General features: G+C 35.6%; 1 protein-coding gene across 40 annotated transcripts in view; it reads right to left on the bottom strand.

Annotated features, from left to right (window-relative positions):
• The window catches only part of MPDZ (multiple PDZ domain crumbs cell polarity complex component), a 180,104-nt gene that overhangs the window by 79,456 nt on the left and 76,265 nt on the right, over positions 1 to 24,383 (bottom strand). For all 40 annotated transcript variants that reach the window (XM_024252173.3, XM_054519889.2, XM_024252164.3 and 37 more), the window contains 6 exons: positions 11,054 to 11,163; positions 8,092 to 8,238; positions 7,065 to 7,229; positions 5,048 to 5,233; positions 3,713 to 3,922; positions 1,175 to 1,291 (listed from right to left, as the gene is read on the bottom strand). In XM_024252173.3, coding sequence (XP_024107941.1) covers positions 1,175 to 1,291; positions 3,713 to 3,922; positions 5,048 to 5,233; positions 7,065 to 7,229; positions 8,092 to 8,238; positions 11,054 to 11,163 — 935 coding nt within the window. The remainder of the gene's footprint in view (positions 1 to 1,174; positions 1,292 to 3,712; positions 3,923 to 5,047; positions 5,234 to 7,064; positions 7,230 to 8,091; positions 8,239 to 11,053; positions 11,164 to 24,383) is intronic.

Raw genomic sequence — 24,383 nt, 5'->3', positions numbered from 1 at the left:
ACTGTATGTAATTCGTTGTATATACTAAGCTATCTAGCTTTGAAGTGCTAACATAATACCCACGGAGAGCAGGGCCATAAGTTACCTGGTATGTTAAGTATTACAGTGTGAAATTATTGCATTTATTGTAACATATACCAAAACTTTTCAAATGGCTATTTCAAGAGCTTGCAATTTAAAAATATTAGCAAAAGGAATTGTCTCCCTCAAAATTAGAATCAGCAAAATGTATATATAGTCAAAGAAATAATTCACTCTGTTTTAAAGTAAGATGTGCACAGTTATAAACACATAATGAAGAATTTAACAGGTTTTAAACCTTTCTCCAGTCTAATGAAACTAAAACAAGTATTTAAAAAGCAAGTATATTCCTTTTTAGCAACAGTGCACAATGTTTGCCCCACAAAAAACGTTGAGTAAGGAACGTAGCTCTAATAGTAGGGGTAACGTGAACAGGATGTACAATTTGTTGTATTTATATTGAGTAAATGTCATATGTATATTTATGCCTGGTATTTAGTTTTATCCTTTAGTTATTGATATAGCATTGTACCCTCTACCAGAAAAAAGTTTCTTAAGGGCAGAGTGGCTCCAAATACTTTTATTCCAATGGATACTATTTTAAACATCAAACAGAAATAAAATTTTAATTTATAATTTTTCTGGTAAATCAGTATATTTACATATATGTATTTATAGAAAACATGGGGTTTACCTTTCCTTAAAACTGTGGTGTTCTTAATAACTGAACAAATTTATATGATTTTCACACTATTAATACCTAATGGAAAAAAGATACCTATTACCTCATTAAATACAGCCAAAACAGTGATTTATGACTGAATATTGAGCACAGTTAAAGAATGCCTAGAGATATTTAAGCGTGAAATTGGAGCAAACAAATGCTCCACCAACTTTAGATATGGCACAAAGATTAATTCTACATACTGCTACAATGCAATGTTAATTAAGTTTTCCTCACAAATGTTTTCCATATTTATTATGGTTTTTCTTCCCATTTTCAATTGTGAGAATTAAGTTGGAGAAAACACGTTTATCTTTCCAAATATAATAATAAACAAAGAATATGATAGACTTCTTCAGAATATTTTGAAAGGCAAAGTAAGACACATCAGGTTTCTGAAAGAAAGCTTGATAAGTCATAGCCACTAACCAGAGCCAAGTCAGCCCTGAAGAGGGGTTTGTCAGCCAGCCCTTCTTCCTCACAGGAGTGTGGTGGGTAAAGAAAGGAATCCTCCTTAGCAGAAACATAACCTTCTTCTGGTGAAAGCTGCAGGGAAAAATGGTATTCATGGAAAAGAGAGAGAACAGCAAAGAAGAAAGAAAATGGAAAAGAAGAGTAAAGGTAGGAAAAGTGAGGGGGGCGGGAAGAGAAAGAAATTGTAAAGTTTTCAAACGATATGACTTCAACATAGAATGGTAAGTATGCAATCTGATATTCATATTTGACATTCATTTGACAAGACACAATGAGGATTATTTACTCTAATATAAAAATCACCTGTTGGATGAGAATCCCTTTCTACTAATTTTTCATTCTTCTTACAAGATTTTTTTTAAAATGAATGATTTTTTTAATATTCTAATAATCTTCCGGTTATTTTTATCTGCAAAATATTCTGGTCAAACAATGACTTCCTAATATAGAAATGAAGCAACTTTTAGGTATTAAGAAATAAAAGAAGTTGCAGAAAAACAAAATATTAAAAAGAAATATCAACTTCTGTCATCCCTTACAAGAATATTATTTTAAAGAATCCAATTTACTTGAAAAGAAATGTTAGTGAACTCTATGGGAATTCAATTTAGCATGGCTTATAAAACAAAACAAAAATCAAATCTCTACATGTCCACAGTCTGCTTAATTTGCAGTTTAGAGATATTATATCACAAACTTGGTCACACTGACAGAAAAGCTAACATATTTATTCCACTCTCAGATGAAATGGGCTAAAATATTTAGATAATCAGCCTGCCTACATCACCTGGCATCAGCAAAACATACAGAAGAAGCATTATAGGGGGAAAAAAACTGTTTTTCTTCTTTGCCCATACATGTGAGTTTAATATTTATTAAGCCTCACTTTGGGAAGTAGAGGTATTTATCATATGTTGCAATGCATACTGAATTTAAAATATCAAATACCGTCATAAAAGAAATTTATTTTGGAACTATACAGAAAAAAAAAAAAAAGACTGCTTCTGAATAACTGGTACGGTTTCATCTTAAGGACAGTAAAAGTAAAAGGTATGTTGAGTCATGTTTGCCATTTCTCTCTGTCCAACAGAAAGACCAGAACCAAATGTATAATCCAATCTTAATAAATAGGTAGAGTCCCTGATAGCCTATCTTTATTATTACATTCCCATCCATAGTGCTCTTTTGTCATAATTTTTACAAGCCGGGTTCGATTTCAGATTGGATTAACATATTCTTCAATCATCCTGCCCTCCTCTTTCTCTTTTTTCATAAATATATTTTAATAGGCTACTGAAATTCTTTGTGGACTAAAAGGTGGTGCATAAAACTTTGGCACTTAAAATACATTAACAAAGCTTACCGTTTTAACAAATTCTTTCACAAAAATCAACAAAACCCATATTGCTACTTATGAAACTATATGTGTTTGCATTTTCTTAAGAAAACGTGTATCTGCCTTTTCACTTCAAACTATATATTCATGTACTGGAAAAAAACCCACAAATATTGAGAACATCTCTAATATTTAACTGCAATACAATGATAAGTGCCATGTTGCAATCACTACATTTAATATAACATACTGCTTTATGTAGCACGGATTCATAAAGTTGTTTCTATTATTACAGTAATTTATGATTTGGGAGCTATTCCCTGCCAGGAGAGCCACAAACTGATGAACCCATTTTGGAAAGTTTAATTTCCTGCTCTGCAGTAATTAGACAGCAAATGTGTTGAAGTCAACTGAATTTAGCAACTTGAAGCCACTCTGACAGAGATTCTACTTTATCCCACTGTGATTAAAGATTTTATTGTTAGTTAATGCTATTAATTTTTTTAATACCCCACTACATTGGTATAGATATTGTAAGCCATATTCATTTGAAAATATTTGATTTTGCATTAATCGTGACCTTATTATCAAATATAAAATGTCAAGGCTGGGCGTGGTGGCTCACACCTGTATTCCTAGCACTTTGGAAGGCTGAGGTGGGGGGATCACTTGTGGTAAGGAGTTCGAGACCAGCCTGGCCAACATGGTGAAACTCCGTCTCCACTAAAAATACAAAAATTAGCCAGGCATGGTCATGGCTGTAGTCCCAGCAACTCAGGAGGTCTCAGGAGGCAGGAGAATCGCTTGAACCTAGGAGGTGGAGATTGCAGTGAACCGAGATTTTGCCACTGCACTCCAGCCTGAGCAACAGAGCAAGGCTCCATCAATCAATCAATCAATCAATCAATCAATGTCAAAAGTGAACGAAAGACCAGTAAGTTAGAAGTTTATTTATAAACTTCCTGGCTATTTTCTTTCCTTTATTTTTTTTAAATATTACTCAAAACTAAATCTTTATACGAATGGAGCTAGTAATCACATTGATGAAAAGTACTGAAAGTCACGATTCAATCATGAGAACACCTAAAGCGAAAAGTAGACCTATGAACCATTTTGCTTGTAAATATAAAGGGAAGCAATAAAATCTGAATTCTTACGGGTAAAGGCTTAGCAACTCCTATTCTCACAGTTCCTGATGGTGCTCCCTTCAGTGCTTCTACAGCTTCCTCAAGACTGCTGTTTTCCAAGTTAACATCATTTACAAACATGAGTCGGTCACCAGGAAGAAGTCGTCCATCCTTTTCAGCAATGCCGCCAGGCACCAAAGAACGAATTATAATCACAGTGCTTGCTGGATCAATTGGATCCTGACAGAAGGCAAAAGGAAAGAGGAGTCAGCTCATTTTACAAAGAAAATTCTTCTACAGGTCGTACACCCTAAATTGTAACAAATGAGTAATTGTCTCAAGTGCCTTTAAAAATTTTCATGCCAAAAAAAATCCATATAAAATTTCTAATTATTTAGACAAAAGCTATCTCCATTTTAGAGGGTTTAGGAAGAAGTCACCTTAAACAATGGCACCCTCACTTCCTAATGTTCCTGAGTAGACCTCTTAAATTGTACAGATGACTTTAAAATTATAATTTTAACTTTGATAAGTTATCAAATTTTATAACTATTATTGGAGGCCAGATGTTGGGTATATTAATTATTAACAAAAGCATTTGTTAAATAGGGTGTTACTGTATGGAACATCAACTCACTACTAGATATAAGTGCACTGAAGGTAGGACCCATCCTTTTGAAATGAAAGAACAGAGAGCGAGGCCATAAAGTATGTGGTAGTGAAGTATTTTCAGACACACAGCAACCTTAATGTTTTAACAAGGCTCCAGAGTCAGGCCCTATGAACACAACTTCCTGGAGTCATCCAAGGTGGCTTTCTGATTTAGTGTAAGTAAGGAACAACAGCAGCACTCTATCAGACAGGCTTTACCATCTCCTCCCTTAGCAAAGAATGCAATGCAAGCAGGGACACAAGGCCAACTTGACCAATTTAAGTATATTCATAAATTTAGTCAAATGATTGGAACAACAGAAATATTAATTGGAATATCAGATTATAAATTAGCATTCTTGTTATAGACAAAAGAAATACCTACTTCTTTATGACTTACCATTAAAATATGAGTCAACAAATAAGCACATGGAAATAAAAATAACATAAACACTTCCCAAATAATGAAAAAACACCCACTATGATATTCCTAAAATGTATCTTCCAATTCCAAGAGATGAAATAAAAATAGCTCAATGAACTCAATGTTAAAAGAAATCCTTTATGATAATCAATGAATCCTATAAATCACTATTTTGAAAGACTGACTAGAAAAAAGAAAACGTCTTTGATGGTTATAAACTATCATAATCTGCTTTTTCTTTGATAGCAACGATATGCCTTTAAAAACTGTTAAAAGTAGTATATACTTACCTGATAATCTAAAATGCTAAAACCAAGTCCTTTGCTCCCTTTCTCCAGCTCTATGTGCTGAATGCCAGCCTCCCACATGGCCAAAGGTGCTTGAACCTCTTCTGTACTCTGACCCACATCAGTCATCGCCAGCACTGGATCCTCTGTCTCTGATGACCCGATGAACTCACCTAGATCTACATGAGGCTGGATAATATCAGACAGCTCTTATTTCAGAGGCATTGCATTAGCTGACACACATACCAACGCTACAAGAAAAGGGGTATTCCCAGCATCTGTCCAAACAAAACATCCTCAAACAAGAGTAGCAACAGCTTTTCATGAAATCTTTAGGAATTAAGGTAGTAATTATTGAAAGATGTTAAAAAGGAAGAAATACCTAAGTTTTAACAAACATCAAAAATATATGATTCAAAGGTCTATGAAAATATGCAATGGTTATATCTTGACAGCAGGATTGTGCGTGACTATCACTTTTTTCATCAGTATTCCAATCATCTCTAGTCAGAAAAAAATGTAAAGCTATTTTGATATTAAATAAAAGGAATTCTTATGATAAATAAAAACAAGAGAAAATGGATGTATGCAAAAGTTCTATACTCTATACAAATAAGAGTTCTAAAATGCTGTGACTTGTGCATATGGTTATTTCATTAACAAATTAACATACACAGTGGCAAAACATAAGATTTGAAATCAGATTTGCCCCCAGCTTGAAGCAGCTTGAATATTTAAAATCTGAATTACATTGAGCAATACTCATAACCTGGGCCCCAGAGTTACCCATCTCATAGAATTTTCTGAGGACTAAATGAAGTAACACTTATAAGGCATCTGACAGAAATAGGCATTCAAAATATTAGGTTAATATAGGTTAATTCAACTTGGTTCATCTGTATGAACATAACTTAAAGAAAGATGTGTTTATGAGGATGAAATTCTAGTTTGTACAATATCTTTGCTTCTAATCAATTATTGCATAGCCTAGGACCACAGATGCAAATGACACCCATTTGCTTTATTGTAATAATCCCATTATACACATAAAAACATGTATGGATACATATAGGGTGCTAGACTTTGAGTGCTATAAAATTTGTAATTATGTTTCTTGTTCTACCCTATTCTAATCACCCATATGAAAATTAAACTATGCATTTTATTCTTCAAAATTTTCAAAATTATTCCATTGTACTGATTCATTCAATATAATATAAATCAAATCCTAACATCATCTCTCAACATACCTTAAATGAGATTTGACTAGACCACATATTATGCAAAGTCATAATCCTAACTTTAGGTATGTATTGTGTATCCTCAGAAAAGCTGATTAGCTCCATTTCTTGACATCATGATATGAATGAATGAAAAATAATAAACAAACAGGAAAATGTGAGTTCCTGAATGTCACAGAGAATTATCTGACATGTATCATTATGGGCCAAATTTATTGTATTTTAAAAGGATAGTATGTAAACAAGTAAGACCTATCCACACAGAAATGCTGTGTCCATCCATATTTTAGCCATTCACTAAGTGGTAACTGTGTGCCAGGCAGAGTTGGGTAGGTTATTTAAAAATATTTTTTACCACATATGTACTATGTACACACTATATACTTCAGTTTTCTCTTCTGCAAATGGAGACGAATATGAGCATCTACTTCATAGAAATACTGCAAGTAAATTAAACAAGTATGTAGTGTGCATTAACATCTAACATGATTACGTAACCTTATTTAACCTTCAGGGCAACTTTTTGAGACAGGCATCATGACTTACATTTTACCAAGGAGAAAACTGAGTTTCAGAAAGATGAAGTGATTTGCCCAATTTCCCACAGCTAGTGTCAAGTCTGATTCAAACCCAGATTTGTCTGACTTTAAATTCTATCCTCCAAGCCATGGGCGATGTGAGTAAATCAAATACCAAATTGAAAAATGCTTAAAAATGTTTAAGCCATTTAGCCTTTCCATTATATACGTAAGTTAGCCTCATGTATGCAAATCTGATACCTTTTCTGTTAGCTCAATATCACATAAGTCCAGGCTATCCAATTCTGATTGGGTGGTGGGTGGCACAGTTCGACGACAGCACACCATTGTCACTTCTATAGGCAGTTCTTTTAAGATATTCACCACATCTTGGTGATTTTCCCCAAGTAAAGTTATGCCATTTACCTGTGAAAAAAGATACACTGTCCAAGAAACAACACTTCATAATATGAACATTCTTTTGAACACAATTTTTTTATTAAATATAAATTTTACTATAGTCATTACCATAGTTTACTGTGCTCAGAACTATAGTGAGACCTGTGGAAATACCATCTAAATTTATGTGCAAGTTTAGAGTATTGTTGGAATTGGAGCTTCTAAAGCACTCAAAGAAAAACCACTAGCTTTCATCTATGTTTGATCTGCCAGTGTAGTGGTCTGGAAAAAAGAGAAAATAAAAATATTTCCAAACAATGAAAGGGACAAGGAGAAGAATATTATAAAACTTTGACATTTTGTATAATTATAAAGTAAAAAAAAAACTGGACAATGACATATATTGTATGCTAGTGTATTTTAAAAAGTGAGGGAAAATAATATATTCAAACTTTCTTATTTATGCATTAAAAATACTGGCAGATTACAAAGAAGCAAATATATTAGTAGTTACCTAATGAAGGGTGATGAGAACTGGATGACTTGGGACAGGAAGGAGACCCTTTTCCATTCTTTATCTTTGTATTCTCTGTGATTTTAAACATGTGAATGCGTTACTTATTCTAAAAATTAAATAAATGTTAAAAAAAATTTCAAAGACTCTTTTTAAAGTTTTCTGAACCTAAATAAAAAATGGCATGAATTAGTTCTAAAGCTAAATGTACACACAGATACAAAATTTCTGCTTTGGGTTGTTTTTATCTGTAGATTTCTCTCAAGTCCCCTTTGGAGGGGAAATTTAAAATGAGAATTTATTCACTACATTAAGCCTCCTGCAAGCTTTTCCATGTCTTATTTAAGGAGGAGAAGGAATAGCATAGCTCCTTACTTCCAAAAGCTCATCTCCACTAAAAAGCTTTCCGCTGTGTCCAACAGGACCCTCTGGTAGAACAGATCGGATAAAATGATGTCCCACTGTTGCTTCCAGGCTTATCCCCAATCCACTGTTCTCACTAAACTTGCTCACATGGGCCACCTGAAAAGAAAAAAAAAAAAAGATCACCACAATTTTTATATTCTTTCTTTTTATTTCTACTCATGCACACATTTTATGTTTTATGTTTACCCAAAAGTGGTCATCTTTCTCACAAAGCTTCAAAAACCATATGTAAAACTGCAAAGCTTTGGGGCTTTTCCTTTGAAAGAGTACTGGTGTCTTTTGATTTCATGAACTTACAAACTGAAAGGAAGCAGTGAGCCGCAAGCTCCCATTACATAGATCTCATCTGTTTCTCATAAATAGGTACAATTTCTCTCGTTTCCCAAGTAGAAAAACGAGGTTCAGAAAAGTTACCATGACCACAGTTGCACAGGCAGAAAAGGGTTTGAATCTAAACAAAGAACCTAGAACCACATTCCTGGTTTTATGCTGTATCCAGAGACAATGGTCTTTAAAAACGATCAAACCTTAAAACAAAAGAATGAACTTCCAATTTCCTACTGTTACATTAAATAATGAAGAATGTTAGAAAGCTGTTCATTTTCACACAGAATCCAATAAATATAATATTAAAATCAGAAGGTATGCCAAAGACAATCTACTTTATCCCTTTTATTTTATAGTTAAGGAAACTGAGGGATAAAAGAACTAAAAAAAAGTTTGATTAAAAAGAGCTCTTTCAAATTTTAATGATAACATGCAGAAGTCAGTTTCAGAAATGATATCATCTGACTTTGAAATCTAATACTGGATGAAATCCTTCTCACCCCTGAAAACCCAATTTAGACATCACTTCCCCTGAGAATGTCCCATCCAATAATGTCCATTAGTCAGTCCTGTTACACTACTTCCCTTATGATTTCATTTATGCTGTATTGCTACATAGCAAACAATTTGAAGTCAGATCTATGTCTTACTACCTTTATCTTGCCAAGGCCCATAAATATCTTAGTCCTTTTTCATTTATCATACACTTCTGCACTTGACAGATTACTAGGAATGCCACCAAGAAAGCATGAGCACAAAGGCAGTTAAAAGTTCAGCCTTAGGATAAAGAAAATATATATACACCATGGAATACTACATAGCCATAAAAAAGTATTAGTTCATGTCCTCTGCAGGGACATGGATGAAGCTAGATGCCATCACTCTCAGCAAACTAACACAGGAACAGAAAACCAAACACCATATGTTCTCACTCATAAGTGGGAGTTGAACAATGAGAACACAAGGACAAAGGGAAGGAAACATCACACACTAGGGCCTGTAGTGGGGTGGGGGCAAGGGGAGGGAGAGCATCAGGATAAATACCTAATGCATGCGGGCCTTAAAACCTGGATGATGGGTTGATAGGTGCAGCAAACCACCATGGCACATGTATACCTATGTAACAAACCTGCACATTCTGCACATGTATCCTAGAACTTAAAGTAAAATTTAAAAAAAAAAAAAGTTCAGTCTGAGCTCTGATGCCTACAACAAAATGGCTAGTCAAAAGGTCTCTTTCATTATTCAATTACCACCCAAAGGACTGCAGTCTCAGGTATGCACACCTGCCACATTAACCCTATCCCTCCATGAAAATAATTTCTGAAGTTTCATGTTAACCACTGTTAAGATGGACCTTAATGTATTTTTCCTTAAGTCAATTTAAAATGGTAGTAACAGCTATACTTACTCAATTCATATTTGACTGTTAATCATTTTGAATGTTTAAAAAAAAAAGATTATAGCAAGGTGCAGTGGTGCATGCCTGTAATCCCAGCAATTTGGGAGGCTGAGGCAGGCAGACTGCTGGAGTCCAGAAGTCCAAGACCAGCCTGGGCAACATGGCAAAACCCAGTCTCTACAAAAAATACAAAAATCAGTTGGACGTGGTGCTGCATGCCTGTAGTCCAAGCTACTCGGAAGGCTGAGGCAGGAGAACAGTTTGAGCCCTGGTGGTCAAGGCTGCAGTGAGCCATGACTGCACCACTGCACTCCAGCCTGGGTGACAGAGCGAGACCTTGTCTCAAAAAAACAAATAAACAAACAAAAAAAAGATGATTATGGTCATGAGGACTAAATGAAATACTAAGAACACTGCTGCTTGGCACAAAGTATGCTATAAACGCTAGTTATTAACATATGTCATCTGCTGTATCTTCTCCCTTCTAGTCCAGAGGTATATAAATATTACAAGAAATATGAAAAATTCTACCTAACATAGTATTTTATTTTTTCTTTTGAAATCCGTGAAATTTGCTGGTATGGTATGTATCTTAAGATTGATAATTTATATCAATTTTGTTAGACCTCCTTTTGGGATCGTAGGTCACAATGGCTATGCTAGATATACAGGCTATTAATAAACATAAAACATTCACCACAGCATAAGTGGTATGAAAAAAAGTATGCAGAATTAACCTCCTCAGGAAGGTAAATACATAGGAGGGGAAAAGAAAGAGTAGAAGAGTCCTTTTACATTTCTGCTCATAAGTCATGATAAATTTTGTTTTATTTTTAAACAAACTCATTCTATTTTGATTCTTTCTATAAATCATAGGTTTAAAAATCAGAAAAACCCTTCCTTGTGTCTATATTATTCATACTATTACTGGAAACATTAAAATACTGATAAAATACAAGTTTCAAAACTTTCATCCCATTTATTTCAGTTCCTTTGTTACTATATACCTTTCTCCAACCTAAATTTTTTTCATTACCTGGATCACCACATTTAGGTTGTCTAAAAAAGACCTGTACATTTGATTCTTCTCTGGAACTCTAATGATTGCCTCTATTATTCCCTCGAACTGCCTGCTCAAATACAGTTACAAGTTAGAAAATTAAAGAAGGTCAGCTAACCTACCACTATTTCATAGTTAATTCCCATAATCCTTTGCCATTTTGTCAGCAGGGCGGCTTCTTGTTTTTGTGCATCTTCTATTTCTTCTATCTCAGCTGACAGTAATGGATACCCTGAAACAATCAAGGCAATTAAGTTAGCAGCAAACTACAGAAATCTCCACATCTTAACATCCTGTACCAAGGATTCTCTGATCAGAACCAGCTGTATCAAGTCAGACTCTTCACCCAATATATGGGCTATTCTCATCTCCATAATTATTTTAATACTTCAATTAAGAACCCTATCATTTGTATGTTTGACACTACGCACTTTTAACAGATGCATTTTAAATCTTTACCTCCATTAAAGTGCCCACGTATTATTTAATTTTTATTTAAAAGAGTAAGGACTCTGAGTAGTTCCAGAATTCACTTCATAGTCCTCCGGTAATGCTACAGTAAAAAGGGATGTCCCATTTTGTAGGTTGCCTATTCACTCTGATGGTAGTTTCTTTTGCTATGGAGAAGCTCTTTAGTTTAATTAGATCCCATTTGTCAATTTTGGCTTTTGTTGCCATTGCTTTTAGACATTCATGTTTTAGACATGAAGTCCTTGCCCATGCCTAAGACGATGTGGAGAAATAGGAACACTTTTACACTGTTGGTGGGACTGTAAACTAGTTCAACCACTGTGGGAGTCAGTGTGGCGATTCCTCAGGGATCTAGAACTAGAAATACCATTTAACCCAGCAATCCCATTACTGGGCATATACCCAAAGGACTATAAATCATGCTGCTATAAAGACACATGCACACATATGTCTATTGTGGCACTATCCACAATAGCAAAGACTTGGAACCAACTCAAATGTCCAGCAATGATAGACTGGATTAAGAAAATGTGGCACATATACACCATGGAATACTATGCAGCCATAAAAAATGATGAGTTCATGTCCTTTGTAGGGACATGGATGAAATTGGAAATCATCATTCTCAGTAAACTATTTCAAGAACAAAAAACCAAACACCGCATATTCTCACACATAGGTGGGAATTGAACAATGAGAACACATGGACACAGGAAGGGGAATATCACACTCTGGGGACTGTTGTGGGGTAGGGGGAGGGGGGAGAGATAGCATTGGGAGATATACCGAATGCTAGATGACGAGTTAATGGGTGCAGCACACCAGCATGGCACATGTATACATATGTAACTAAACTGCACATTGTGCACATGTACCCTAAAACTTACAGTATAATAATAATAAAAAAGAAAAAAAAGAAAAAAAAATAAAATAAAATAAAGAAAAAAAAAGAGATGTCATCTTCAATGTTGTCTGTTTTATTTTCATTTAGTTCATCAGGGGAAAAAAGGACTATGCTATTATTTCACAAAATCAAACAAATGAAATCAACAAATAATATATATAACTCCATGTACGAGAAAATATAAAGAAATAATAAAAAACTAAGGCTATACATTAAAATAAAGGCCTATAATTGGTATCTCAATAATTTTTTTTTTCTTTTTTTCTTTTATTATTATTATTATTATACTTTAGGTTTTATGGTACGTGTGCCCAATGTGCAGGTAAGTTACATATGTATACATGTGCCATGCTGGTGCGCTGCACCCACCAACTCGTCATCTAGCATTAGGTATATCTCCCAATGCTATCCCTCCCCCCTCCCCCCAACCAACAACAGTCCCCGAAGTGTGATGTTCCCCTTCCTGTGTCCATGTGTTCTCATTGTTCAATTCCCACCTATGAGTGAGAATATGCGGTGTTTGGTTTTTTGTTCTTGCGATAGTTTACTGAGAATGATGATTTCCAATTTCATCCATGTCCCTACAAAGGATATGAACTCATCATTTTTTATGGCTGCATAGTATTCCATGGTGTATATGTGCCACATTTTCTTAATCCAGTCTATCATTGTTGGATATTTGGGTTGGTTCCAAGACTTTGCTATTGTGAATAATGCGGCAATAAACATACGTGTGCATGTGTCTTTATAGCAGCATGATTTATAGTCCTTTGGGTATATACCCACTAATGGGATGGCTGGGTCGAATGGAATTTCTAGTTCTAGATCCCTGAGGAATCGCCACACTGACTTCCACAAGGGTTGAACTAGTTTACAGTCCCACCAACAGTGTAAAAGTGTTCCTATTTCTCCACATCCTCTCCAGCACCTGTTGTTTCCTGACTTTTTAATGATTGCCATTCTAACTGGTGTGAGATGGTATCTCATTGTGGTTTTGATTTGCATTTCTCTGATGGCCAGTGATGGTGAGCATTTTTTCATGTGTTTTTTGGCTGCATAAATGTCTTCTTTTGAGAAGTGTCTGTTCATGTCCTTCGCCCACTTTTTGATGGGGTTGTTTGTTTTTTTCTTGTAAATTTGTTGGAGTTCATTGTAGATTCTGGATATTAGCCCTTTGTCAGATGAGTAGGTTGCGAAAATTTTCTCCCATTTTGTAGGTTGCCTGTTCACTCTGATGGTAGTTTCCTTTGCTGTGCAGAAGCTCTTTAGTTTAATTAGATCCCATTTGTCAATTTTGGCTTTTGTTGCCATTGCTTTTGGTGTTTTAGACATGAAGTCCTTGCCCATGCCTATGTCCTGAATGGTATTGCCTAGGTTTTCTTCTAGGGTTTTTAAGGTTTTAGGTCTAACATTTAAGTCTTTAATCCATCTTGAATTGATTTTTGTATAAGGTGTAAGGAAGGGATCCAGTTTCAGCTTTCTACATACGGCTAGCCAGTTTTCCCAGCACCATTTATTAAATAGGGAATCCTTTCCCCATTTCTTGTTTTTCTCAGGTTTGTCAAAGATCAGATGGTTGTAGATATGTGGCATTATTTCTGATGGCTCTGTTCTGTTCCATTGATCTATATCTCTGTTTTGGTACCAGTACCATGCTGTTTTGGTTACTGTAGCCTTGCAGTATAGTTTGAACAGGTAGCGTGATGCCTCCAGCTTTGTTCTTTTGGCTTAGGATTGACTTGGCGATGCGGGCTCTCTTTTGGTTCCATATGAACTTTAAAGTAGTTTTTTCCAATTCTGTGAAGAAAGTCATTGGTAGCTTGATGGGGATGGCATTGAATCTGTAAATTACCTTGGGAAGGATGGCCATTTTCACGATATTGATTCTTCCTACCCATGAGCATGGAATGTTCTTCCATTTGTTTGTATCCTCTTTTATTTCCTTGAGCAGTGGTTTGTAGTTCTCCTTGAAGAGGTCTTTCACATCCCTTGTAAGTTGGATTCCTAGGTATTTTATTCTCTTTGAAGCAATTGTGAATGGGAGTTCACTCATGATTTGGCTCTCTGTTTGTCTGTTATTGATGTATAAGAATGCTTGTGATTTTTGTACATTGATTTTGTATCCTGAGACTTTGCTGAAGTTGCTTATCAGCTTAAGGAGATTTTGGGCTGAGACAATGGGGTTTTCTAGATATACTATCATGTCATCTGCAAACAGGGACAATTTGACTTCCTCTTTTCCTAATTGAATACCCTTGATTTCCTTCTCCTGCCTAATTGCCCTGGCCAGAACTTCCAACACTATGTTGAATAGAAGTGGCGAGAGAGGGCATCCCTGTCTTGTGCCAGTTTTCAAAGGGAATGCTTCCAGTTTTTGCCCATTCAGTATGATATTGGCTGTGGGTTTGTCATAAATAGCTCTTATTATTTTGAGATACGTCCCATCAATTCCTAATTTATTGAGAGTTTTTAGCATGAAGGGTTGTTGAATTTTGTCAAAGGCCTTTTCTGCATCTATTGAGATAATCATGTGGTTTTTGTCTTTGGTTCTGTTTATATGCTGGATTACATTTATTGATTTGCGTATATTGAACCAGCCTTGCATCCCAGGGATGAAGCCCACTTGATCATGGTGGATAAGCTTTTTGATGTGCTGCTGGATTCTGTTTGCCAGTATTTTATTGAGGATTTTTGCATCAATGTTCATCAAGGATATTGGTCTAAAATTCTCTTTTTTTGTTGTGTCTCTGCCAGGCTTTGGTATCAGGATGATGCTGGCCTCATAAAATGAGTTAGGGAGGATTCCCTCTTTTTCTATTGATTGGAATAGTTTCAGAAGGAATGGTACCAGCTCCTCCTTGTACCTCTGGTAGAATTCGGCTGTGAACCCATCTGGTCCTGGACTTTTTTTGGTTGGTAAGCTATTGATTATTGCCACAATTTCAGCTCCTGTTATTGGTCTATTCAGAGATTCAACTTCTTCTTGGTTTAGTCTTGGGAGGGTGTATGTGTTGAGGAATTTATCCATTTCTTCTAGATTTTCTAGTTTATTTGCATAGAGGTGTTTGTAATATTCTCTGATGGTAGTTTGTATTTCTGTGGGATCGGTGGTGATATCCCCTTTATCATTTTTTATTGCATCTATTTGATTCTTCTCTCTTTTTTTCTTTATTAATCTTGCTAGCGGTCTATCAATTTTGTTGATCCTTTCAAAAAACCAGCTCCTGGATTCATTTATTTTTTGAAGGGTTTTTTGTGTCTCTATTTCCTTCAGTTCTGCTCTGATTTTAGTTATTTCTTGCCTTCTGCTAGCTTTTGAATGTGTTTGCTCTTGCTTTTCTAGTTCTTTTAATTGTGATGTTAGGGTGTCAATTTTGGATCTTTCCTGCTTTCTCTTGTGGGCATTTAGTGCTATAAATTTCCCTCTACACACTGCTTTGAAGGCATCCCAGAGATTCTGGTATGTTGTGTCTTGGTTCTCGTTGGTTTCAAAGAACATCTTTATTTCTGCCTTCATTTCGTTATGTACCCAGTAGTCATTCAGGAGCAGGTTGTTCAGTTTCCACGTAGTTGAGCGGTTTTGAGTGACATTCTTAAGCCTGAGTTCTAGCTTGATTGCACTGTGATCTGAGAGACAGTTTGTTACAATTTCTGTTCTTTTACATTTATTGAGGAGAGCTTTACTTCCAAGTATATGGTCAATTTTGGAATAGGTGTGGTGTGGTGCTGAAAAAAATGTATATTCTGTTGATTTGGGGTGGAGAGTTCTGTAGATGTCTATTAGGTCCGCTTGGTGCAGAGCTGAGTTCAATTCCTGGGTATCCTTGTTGACTTTCTGTCTCGTTGATCTGTCTAATGTTGACAGTGGGGTGTTAAAGTCTCCCATTATTAATGTGTGGGAGTCTAAGTCTCTTTGTAGGTCACTCAGGACTTGCTTTATGAATCTGGGTGCTCCTGTATTGGGTGCATATATATTTAGGATAGTTAGCTCTTCTTGTTGAATTAATCCCTTTACCATTATGTAATGGCCTTCTTTGTCTCTTTTGATCTTTGTTGGTTTAAAGTCTGTTTTATCAGAGACTAGGATTGCAACCCCTGCCTTTTTTTGTTTTCCATTTGCTTGGTAGATCTTCCTCCATCCTTTTATTTTGAGCCTATGTGTGTCTCTGCACGTGAGATGGGTTTCCTGAATACAGCACACTGATGGGTCTTGAGTCTTTATCCAATTTGCCAGTCTGTGTCTTTTAATTGGAGCATTTAGTCCATTTACATTTAAAGTTAATATTGTTATGTGTGAATTTGATCCTGTCATTATGATGTTAGCTGGATATTTTGCTCGTTAGTTGATGCAGTCTCTTCCTAGTCTCGATGGTCTTTACATTTCGGTATGATTTTGCAGTGGCTGGTACCGGTTGTGCCTTTCCATGTTTAGCGCTTCCTTCAAGAGCTCTTTTAGGGCAGGCCTGGTGGTGACAAAATCTCTCAGCATTTGCTTGTCTGTAAAGTATTTTATTTCTCCTTCACTTATGAAGCTTAGTTTGGCAGGATATGAAATTCTGGGTTGAAAATTCTTTTCTTTAAGAATGTTGAATATTGGCCCCCACTCTCTTCTGGCTTGTAGGGTTTCTGCCGAGAGATCCGCTGTTAGTCTGATGGGCTTCCCTTTGATGGTAACCCATCCTTTCTCTCTGGCTGCCCTTAACATTTTTTCCTTCATTTCAACTTTGGTGAATCTGACAATTATGTGTCTTGGAGTTGCTCTTCTCGAGGAGTATCTTTGTGGCGTTCTCTGTATTTCCTGAATCTGAATGTTGGCCTGCCTTGCTAGATTGGGGAAGTTCTCCTGGATAATATCCTGCAGAGTGTTTTCCAACTTGTTTCCATTCTCCCCGTCACTTTCAGGTACACCAATCAGACGTAGATTTGGTCTTTTCACATAGTCCCACATTTCTTGGAGGCTTTGCTCGTTTCTTTTTATTCTTTTTTCTCTAAACTTCCCTTCTCGCTTCATTTCATTCATTTCATTCATTTCATCTTCCAGGGCTGATACCCTTTCTTCCATTTGATCGCATCGGCTCCTGAGGCTTCTGCATTCTTCACGTAGTTCTCGAGCCTTGGTTTTCAGCTCCATCAGCTCCTTTAAGCACTTCTCTGTATTGGTTATTCTAGTTATACATTCTTCTAAATTTTTTTCAAAGTTTTCAACTTCTTTGCCTTTGGTTTGAATATCCTCCCGTAGCTCGGAGTAATTTGATCGTCTGAAGCCTTCTTCTCTCAGCTCGTCAAAGTCATTCTCCGTCCAGCTTTGTTCCGTTGCTGGTGAGGAACTGTGTTCCTTTGGAGGAGGAGAGGTACTCTGGTTTTTAGAGTTTCCAGTTTTTCTGCTCTGTTTTTTCCCCATCTTTGTGGTTTTATCTACTTTTGGTCTTTGATGATGGTGATGTACAGATGGGTTTTTGGTGTGGATGTCCTTTCTGTTAGTTTTCCTTCTAACAGACAGGACCCTCAGCTGCAGGTCTGTTGGAGTACCTGGCCGGCCGTGTGAGGTGTCAGTCTGCCCCTGCTGGTGGGTGCCTCCCAGTTAGGCTGCTCGGGGGTCAGGGGTCAGGGACCCACTTGGGTATCTCAATAATTTACAAAAAGAGAAATTTTTAAAAGGAAAGAAAAACACTAAACAAATTATGTAAACAATACTGAATTTAAAATGCTTACCTAAAACAAGAAACTGGTTGAGAAATTTAAAGTCATAGTCAAAGATTTCCATATTTCATAACAGTTCTTACTCATAAGATTTGTCTTTTTAAAATCTCTATTAGGCACTATTCTCTAAATTAAACTTCAATATCCTTTTTAGCATTCAAATTTCAAATTTAAAAAGTGCTAAAAAATTCAGATTTCTTATTAGTTCCCTCCTCTTTTAGTGGGAATATCCAGGAGCTTTCATTCCAGGCATATTTTGTAGGTCTGTTATGCTTTAAGCTAATAAGATGATTGTTTTCTCCTTAAAAGACTGTAAACAATAAACTATATATATATTTTTTTTAGTTTGAAGACTAGCCTCCCCAAGTAAGTGTTACTTCCTCAAAATTAAATTCAGTCCAGAGGTTAACAGATACAAAAGTACAGCTAGATAGAAGAACTATGTTCCAGTGTTTTTGTTTGTTTATTTGTTTGTTTTTAAGTTAGATGGGGGGGTCTTGCTATGTTGCTCAGGCTGGTCTCAAACTTCTGGTCTCAGTAACACTCCCGAGTAGCTGGGATTACACCAATAAGCCACCATGCTGAGCAATTCTAACACTATCGGGTGACTATGATTAACTATATTCTCTTTTTAAAATATTTTATTGATACATAATTGTACATATATGGTATATGTGATATTTTGATACACGCATACAATGTGTAATGATCAAATACAGATAATTAGGATATCCATTCCCTCAAATATTTATTGTATTTTTTGTGTGTGTTGGGAACATTCCAAATCTTCTTCCTATTTTGATATACACAATAAGTTATTAATTATTGTCACCCTACTGTGCTGTTGAACACTAGAACTTATTCCTTCTAGTTAATTGTATTTTTGTACCCAGTAACCAATACCTCTTCACCTTACCCCTCCTCAAACTCTTCCAAGCCTCTGGTCATTCTACTCTCTATGTCCAGAAATCAACTTTTTAAGCTCCCACTTATAAGTGAGATCATGCAGTATCTGTCTTTCTGTGCTTGGTTTATTTCACTTAACACAATGTCCTCCAGTTTCATCCATGTTGTTACAAAAGACAAAATTTCATTCTTTTTGTGGCTGAATGATATTCCATTGTGTATATATACCATACTTTCTTCATCCATTCTCCTGTTGATTGGCACTTAGGTTGCTTCCATATCTTAGCCATAGTGAACAGAACAGCAATAAACATAGGGGTACAGATATCTCTTTGCTATACTGATTTCCTTTCTTTTGAATATATACCCACGAGTAGGATTCCTGGATCATATGGTAGTTTAACTGTTCTTTTTTTTTTTTTTTTATTATACTTTAGGTTTTATGGTACATGTGCGCAATGTGCAGGTAAGTTAAACTGTTCGTTTTTTGAGGAACCTCCATAATGCTCTCCCTAGTGGCTGTACTAATTTACATTACCATCAACAGCATTATGAGGGTTCCCCTTTCTCCACATCCTTGTCAGCATTCATTATTGCTTGTCTTTTGGATAAAAGCCATTTTAATTAGGGTGAGATGATATCTCATTGTAGTTTTGACTTGCATTTCTCTGATGATCAGTGACGAACATTTTTTCATATACCTATTGGCCATTTGTATGTCTTCCTTTGAGGAATGTCTATTCAGATCTTTTGTGCATTTTTAATCAGATTATTTGATTTTTTTTCTATTGAGTTTTTTGAGCTCTTTATATATTCTGGTTATTAATTAGATGGGTAGCTTGAAAATATTTTCTCCCATTCTTTGGGTTGTCTGTTTATATTGTTGATTGTTACCTTTGCTGTGCAGAAAAGCTTTTTAGCTTGATGTGATCCCATTTGTCCATTTTGGCTTTGGTTGCCTGTGCTTTTGTGGTACTACATAAAAAATCTTTGCCCAGACAAATCCAATGTCCTGAAGCATTTTCCTAACATTTCCTTCAGGTCTTATATTTAGGTCTTTAATCTGCATGTGTGTGTGTGTTTTAGGACAGGCCTTTGTAACATATTTTGAAGTCTGTTGGTGTGATGCCTCTATCTTTGTTCTTTTTGCTCTAGACTGCTTTGGCTATTAGGAGTCATTCGTGGGTACATGTGAATTTTAGGGTTGTTTTCTCTATTTCGGTGAAGAATGTCATTGGTATATTCACAGGTACGGCACTGAATATATAGATATCTTCTGGTAGTATGGATATTTTAACAATATTAATTCTTCTAGTCCATGACCATTCTCTACTTCTGTGAAGAATGTCATTGGTGTATTCATAGGTATGGCATTGAACATATAGACATCTTTTGGTAGTATGGATATTTTAACAATATTAAATCTTCTGGTCCATGACCATTCTCTACTTCTGTGAAGAATGCCATTGGTATATTCATAGGTATAGCAATGAATATATAGATATCTTTTGGTAGTATTGATATTTTAACAATATTAATTCTTCTAGTCCATGATCATAGAATATCTTTCCATATTTTTGTGTCCTTTTCAATTTCTCTCATCAGTGTTCTGTAGGTTTCACGGCAGAAATCTTTTACTTCTTTGTTTACATTTATTCCTAGGTATTTTATTTTTCTTGTAGCTGTTGTAAATGGGATCACTTTCTTGATTTCTTTTTCGGATTATTTGCTGTGGTGTATGCTACTTATTTTTTATGTTGAGTATGTATCCTGCAACTTCACTAAATTCATATATCAGTTCTAACTATTTCTGGTGAATTTTTTAGGTTTCTAAATATAGGATCATTTTATCTGCAAATAAGGACAATTTGACTTATCTCTTTCCAATCTGGATGCCCGTTATTTCTTTATCTTGCTTAATTGCTCTGGCAAGGACTTGCAGTACTTATGTTGAAAAAAAGGTGGTAAAAGTGAGCATCCTTGTCTTGTTCCAGATCTTAGAGAAAAGTCTTTGGACTTTTCTCTGTTCAGTATATTAGCTGTGGATTTTTCATATATGGCCTTGATTATTCTGAGGCATGTTCTTTCTATTGCTAGTTTGTTGAAAGATTTTATCATGAAGGGATGCTGAATTTTATTGAATGCTTCTTCAGCATCTATTTGATGTATCCCATTTACTGATTGGCATATGTTGAAACATCCTTGCATCCTTGGGATGAATCATACTTGATTATGATTAATGATCTTTTTAATGTGTTGTTGAATCTGGTTTGCTAGTATTTTGTTGAGGATTTTTGCAACTATGTTCATGAAGGGTTTGTAGTTTTCTTTTCGTTGTGTGTCCTTCTCTGGTTTTAGAATCAGGGCAAGGCTGGCCCCAAATAATGAGTTTGTGAGTATTTCCTCCTCTTCAATTTTTTGGAATAGTTTAGTAGAACTGGATTAGTTATTCAAATGTTTGGTAGAATTCTGCAGTGAAGTGTTAAGTCCTGGGATTTTCTTTAATTAGAGACTTTTTATTACCAACTCAATCTTGTTACTGGTCCGTTCAAGTTTTCTATTTCTTCATGGTTTAATCTTATAATCTCGGTAGACTGTGTCCAGGAATTTATCCATCTCTTCTAGGTTTTCTAATTTACTGGTGTGTAGTTGTTCATAATAGTCTCTAACAATCCTATGTATTTCAATAGTATCATTTATAATGTCTCCTATTTGTCTCTGATTTTATCTATTTTAGGTCGTCTTTTTGGCTTAGTTACTATGGCGAAAGACTTGATGATTTCATTTACCTTTACAAAACCAACTTTCTGTTTTCTTACTCTTTTGTATTTTCGTCTCAATTCCATTTATTTCTGCTACAATTATTCTTCTTTCTTTCTGCTCCTTTGGGTTTGGTTTGTTCTTGCTTTTCTAAGGTTCATAATTGGTTTGTTTATTTGAAGTCTGTCTTCTTTTTTGATGTAGGTATTTGTTGTTATAAACTCCCCCCCTCAGAACTGCTTTTGCTGTAGGCCATAGGTTTGGTATGCTGTGTTCCCATTTTCATTTGTCTCAAGAAATTTTTAAATTTCCTTTTTAATTTATTGACTCATTCACTGTTCAGAAGCATAGTATTAAATTTCAATGAATTTGTAGAGTTTTCAATTGTTTGTTCTGTTATTGATATCTAGTTTTATTCCATTATGGTCAGAAAAGATACTTGATATGATTTTGATATTTTAATATTTATAAAAATTTGTTTTGTGACCTAATATATGGTCTAGCCTGGAGTATGTTCCATATGTTGTTGAGAAAAATGTGTATTCTGCAGCTGTTGGACGGAATGTTCTGTAAATGTCTATTGGGTCAATTTGGTCTACAATGAAGTCTAACTGATGTTTTACTGTTGATTTTCTGTCTGGATAATCTGTCTACTGCTGAAAGTAGGGTGCAGAAGTCCCCTGCAATTATCATATTACAGTAAATCTCTCCCTTCAGGTTTATTTTTTTAATATATTTGGGTGCTCTGATGTTGGGTGTATATATATTTACAATTGTTATATCTGCTTGCTGTATTGACCTACTGATGCTTTTCTCATTAAATAATGACCTTGTCATTTTTTTACTGTTCTTCACTTAGCCTATTTTATCTGACATAAATATAGCTACTCCTGCTCTTCATTTTTGTTCCCATTTGCATGAAATATCTTTCTCCATTACTTCGCTAGAAAGCAATATAGCAATATTGGGGCTCCTTTGAATGTGGTGTTTCTTTTCTCTTGATGCTTTCGGTATTTTTTTTTTATTTTGCTAGTCTGATTATGATGTGACTTGGGGATTTCCTCTTTGTATTGAATATAGTTGGTTACCTCTAAGTCTGTAGCCGGATGGTGTTGTCTTTCTCCAGATTTGAGAAATTTTCAGCTACTATTTCCTTAAATGTGTTTTCTAGGCCTTTTTCTCTCTGGTCTCCTTCAGGAATTCCTATTACACAGAAGTTTAGTTCACTTGATGGTATCCCACAATTCTCGTAAGTCTCCTTCACTCTTTTAAATTCTTTTTTCTTTCTGCTCCTCTGATAGGGTTATTTCATATGGTCTGTCTCCAAGCTCACTAAGTTTCTCTGTTTGATCAAATTTGCTTCAATCAAAACTTTCTAATGAGATTTTGGCTTACTGTATTATTTATTTCTAAGGTTTGTATCTTTTATTTATAAAAGATAAAAATAAAAGATACAAAGATAAAAATAAAAGATACAGTGAAACAAATTTCTCATTGTGATCCTGGATTATTTTTTAAATTTCATTTTGTTTTCTATCCGTATTTTCCTGTGATTCCCTGAACCTCTTTAACAGGATTATTCTGAATTTTCTGTACAACATTTCATAGATCTTCAATTCTTCTGCGTCCATTGCTGGAGCTTTGTTGGTTTCTTTTGGTGGTATCCTATTTCCCCATGTTCTCACAATCCTTGTATTTTTACATTGATGATGGTTCATTTGAGGAGTTGGCTACCTCTTCCAGTTTTCGCAAGTGCTCTTTGGTGGTGTTAGAGATTTACTACTTAGTATCAGAACTTAAATGCTGGGCTGTTGTTTTTTCCCATTCTGGGGAGGATTTACATGAGTACTGGAACTAAAACACTTCCCTGGAACTAACTCCTTGACTTGCTATTATTTCCTCTAGGGGAGGCTTACAGTGAGCACTGAAAATTAAACACTGCCCTAGAATTTTATTGTTGTCCTGCTATGGGTCCCCAGTCTGGGGAAGATTTAAGCTGGCATCAAAACTTAATCCCAACCTTTCAATTGTTTCTAGGCCAGGTGATGGCTCCATGAGAGCACCAGGATTTTGTGGAAAATCCAACTAAGGACAGGATCTTCCCACAGATTGTACCCCAGCAGCACCATGGAACCAGCCAGCATCTTCAACATGGTGTACCCACTTATCAGAGCGCAGAATACCTGCCAAGATACATGCCAGTCACTGTGATCAGTGCCTCTGTCTTTGCTCCCAATTCACCCCAAGTGCTTTAGCCCTCCTGGAACTCCCAGTGGTTCACGGGAATGGGACCTAGGTGTATTTCCAGTGAAAGATTACCAGATCAGTGGAGAGACTGAATGTCTACCTCCAATTTCCTCCTCTCATCTTGGGAGCTGTGGGTCTAAGGAAATTCTCTTTGAATGGCATTATGCCAGTTTGAGGAAGGTTGCAGCTCAGCCTAAAATACTATTTATTCTATCAGTCATGGCTCATCTCAATTCTGTAGGCCCAGGAAGTTTCTCTGCTTCTCCCTCTAGTTCTGGTGAACTTAGGGTGGTATTTTTGTCTTTGATAGTTTCTAGTTGTATGTATATAGGAAGAAGGATGTGGGAGGAACTTCTAATCTGCCATCTTGTTGATGTCACTCTTCAATTTACTGCATATTTTCAAATAGCCAGAGGAGCAAGATGTTGTGTTGAATGTTCCCAACACAAAGAAAAAATAAATCT

The sequence above is a fragment of the Pongo abelii genome, chromosome 13 (genome assembly GCF_028885655.2).
Source record: "Pongo abelii isolate AG06213 chromosome 13, NHGRI_mPonAbe1-v2.0_pri, whole genome shotgun sequence".
NCBI classification, from domain to species: domain Eukaryota; kingdom Metazoa; phylum Chordata; class Mammalia; order Primates; family Hominidae; genus Pongo; species Pongo abelii.
This window is presented reverse-complemented; position numbering and strand designations above follow the sequence as displayed.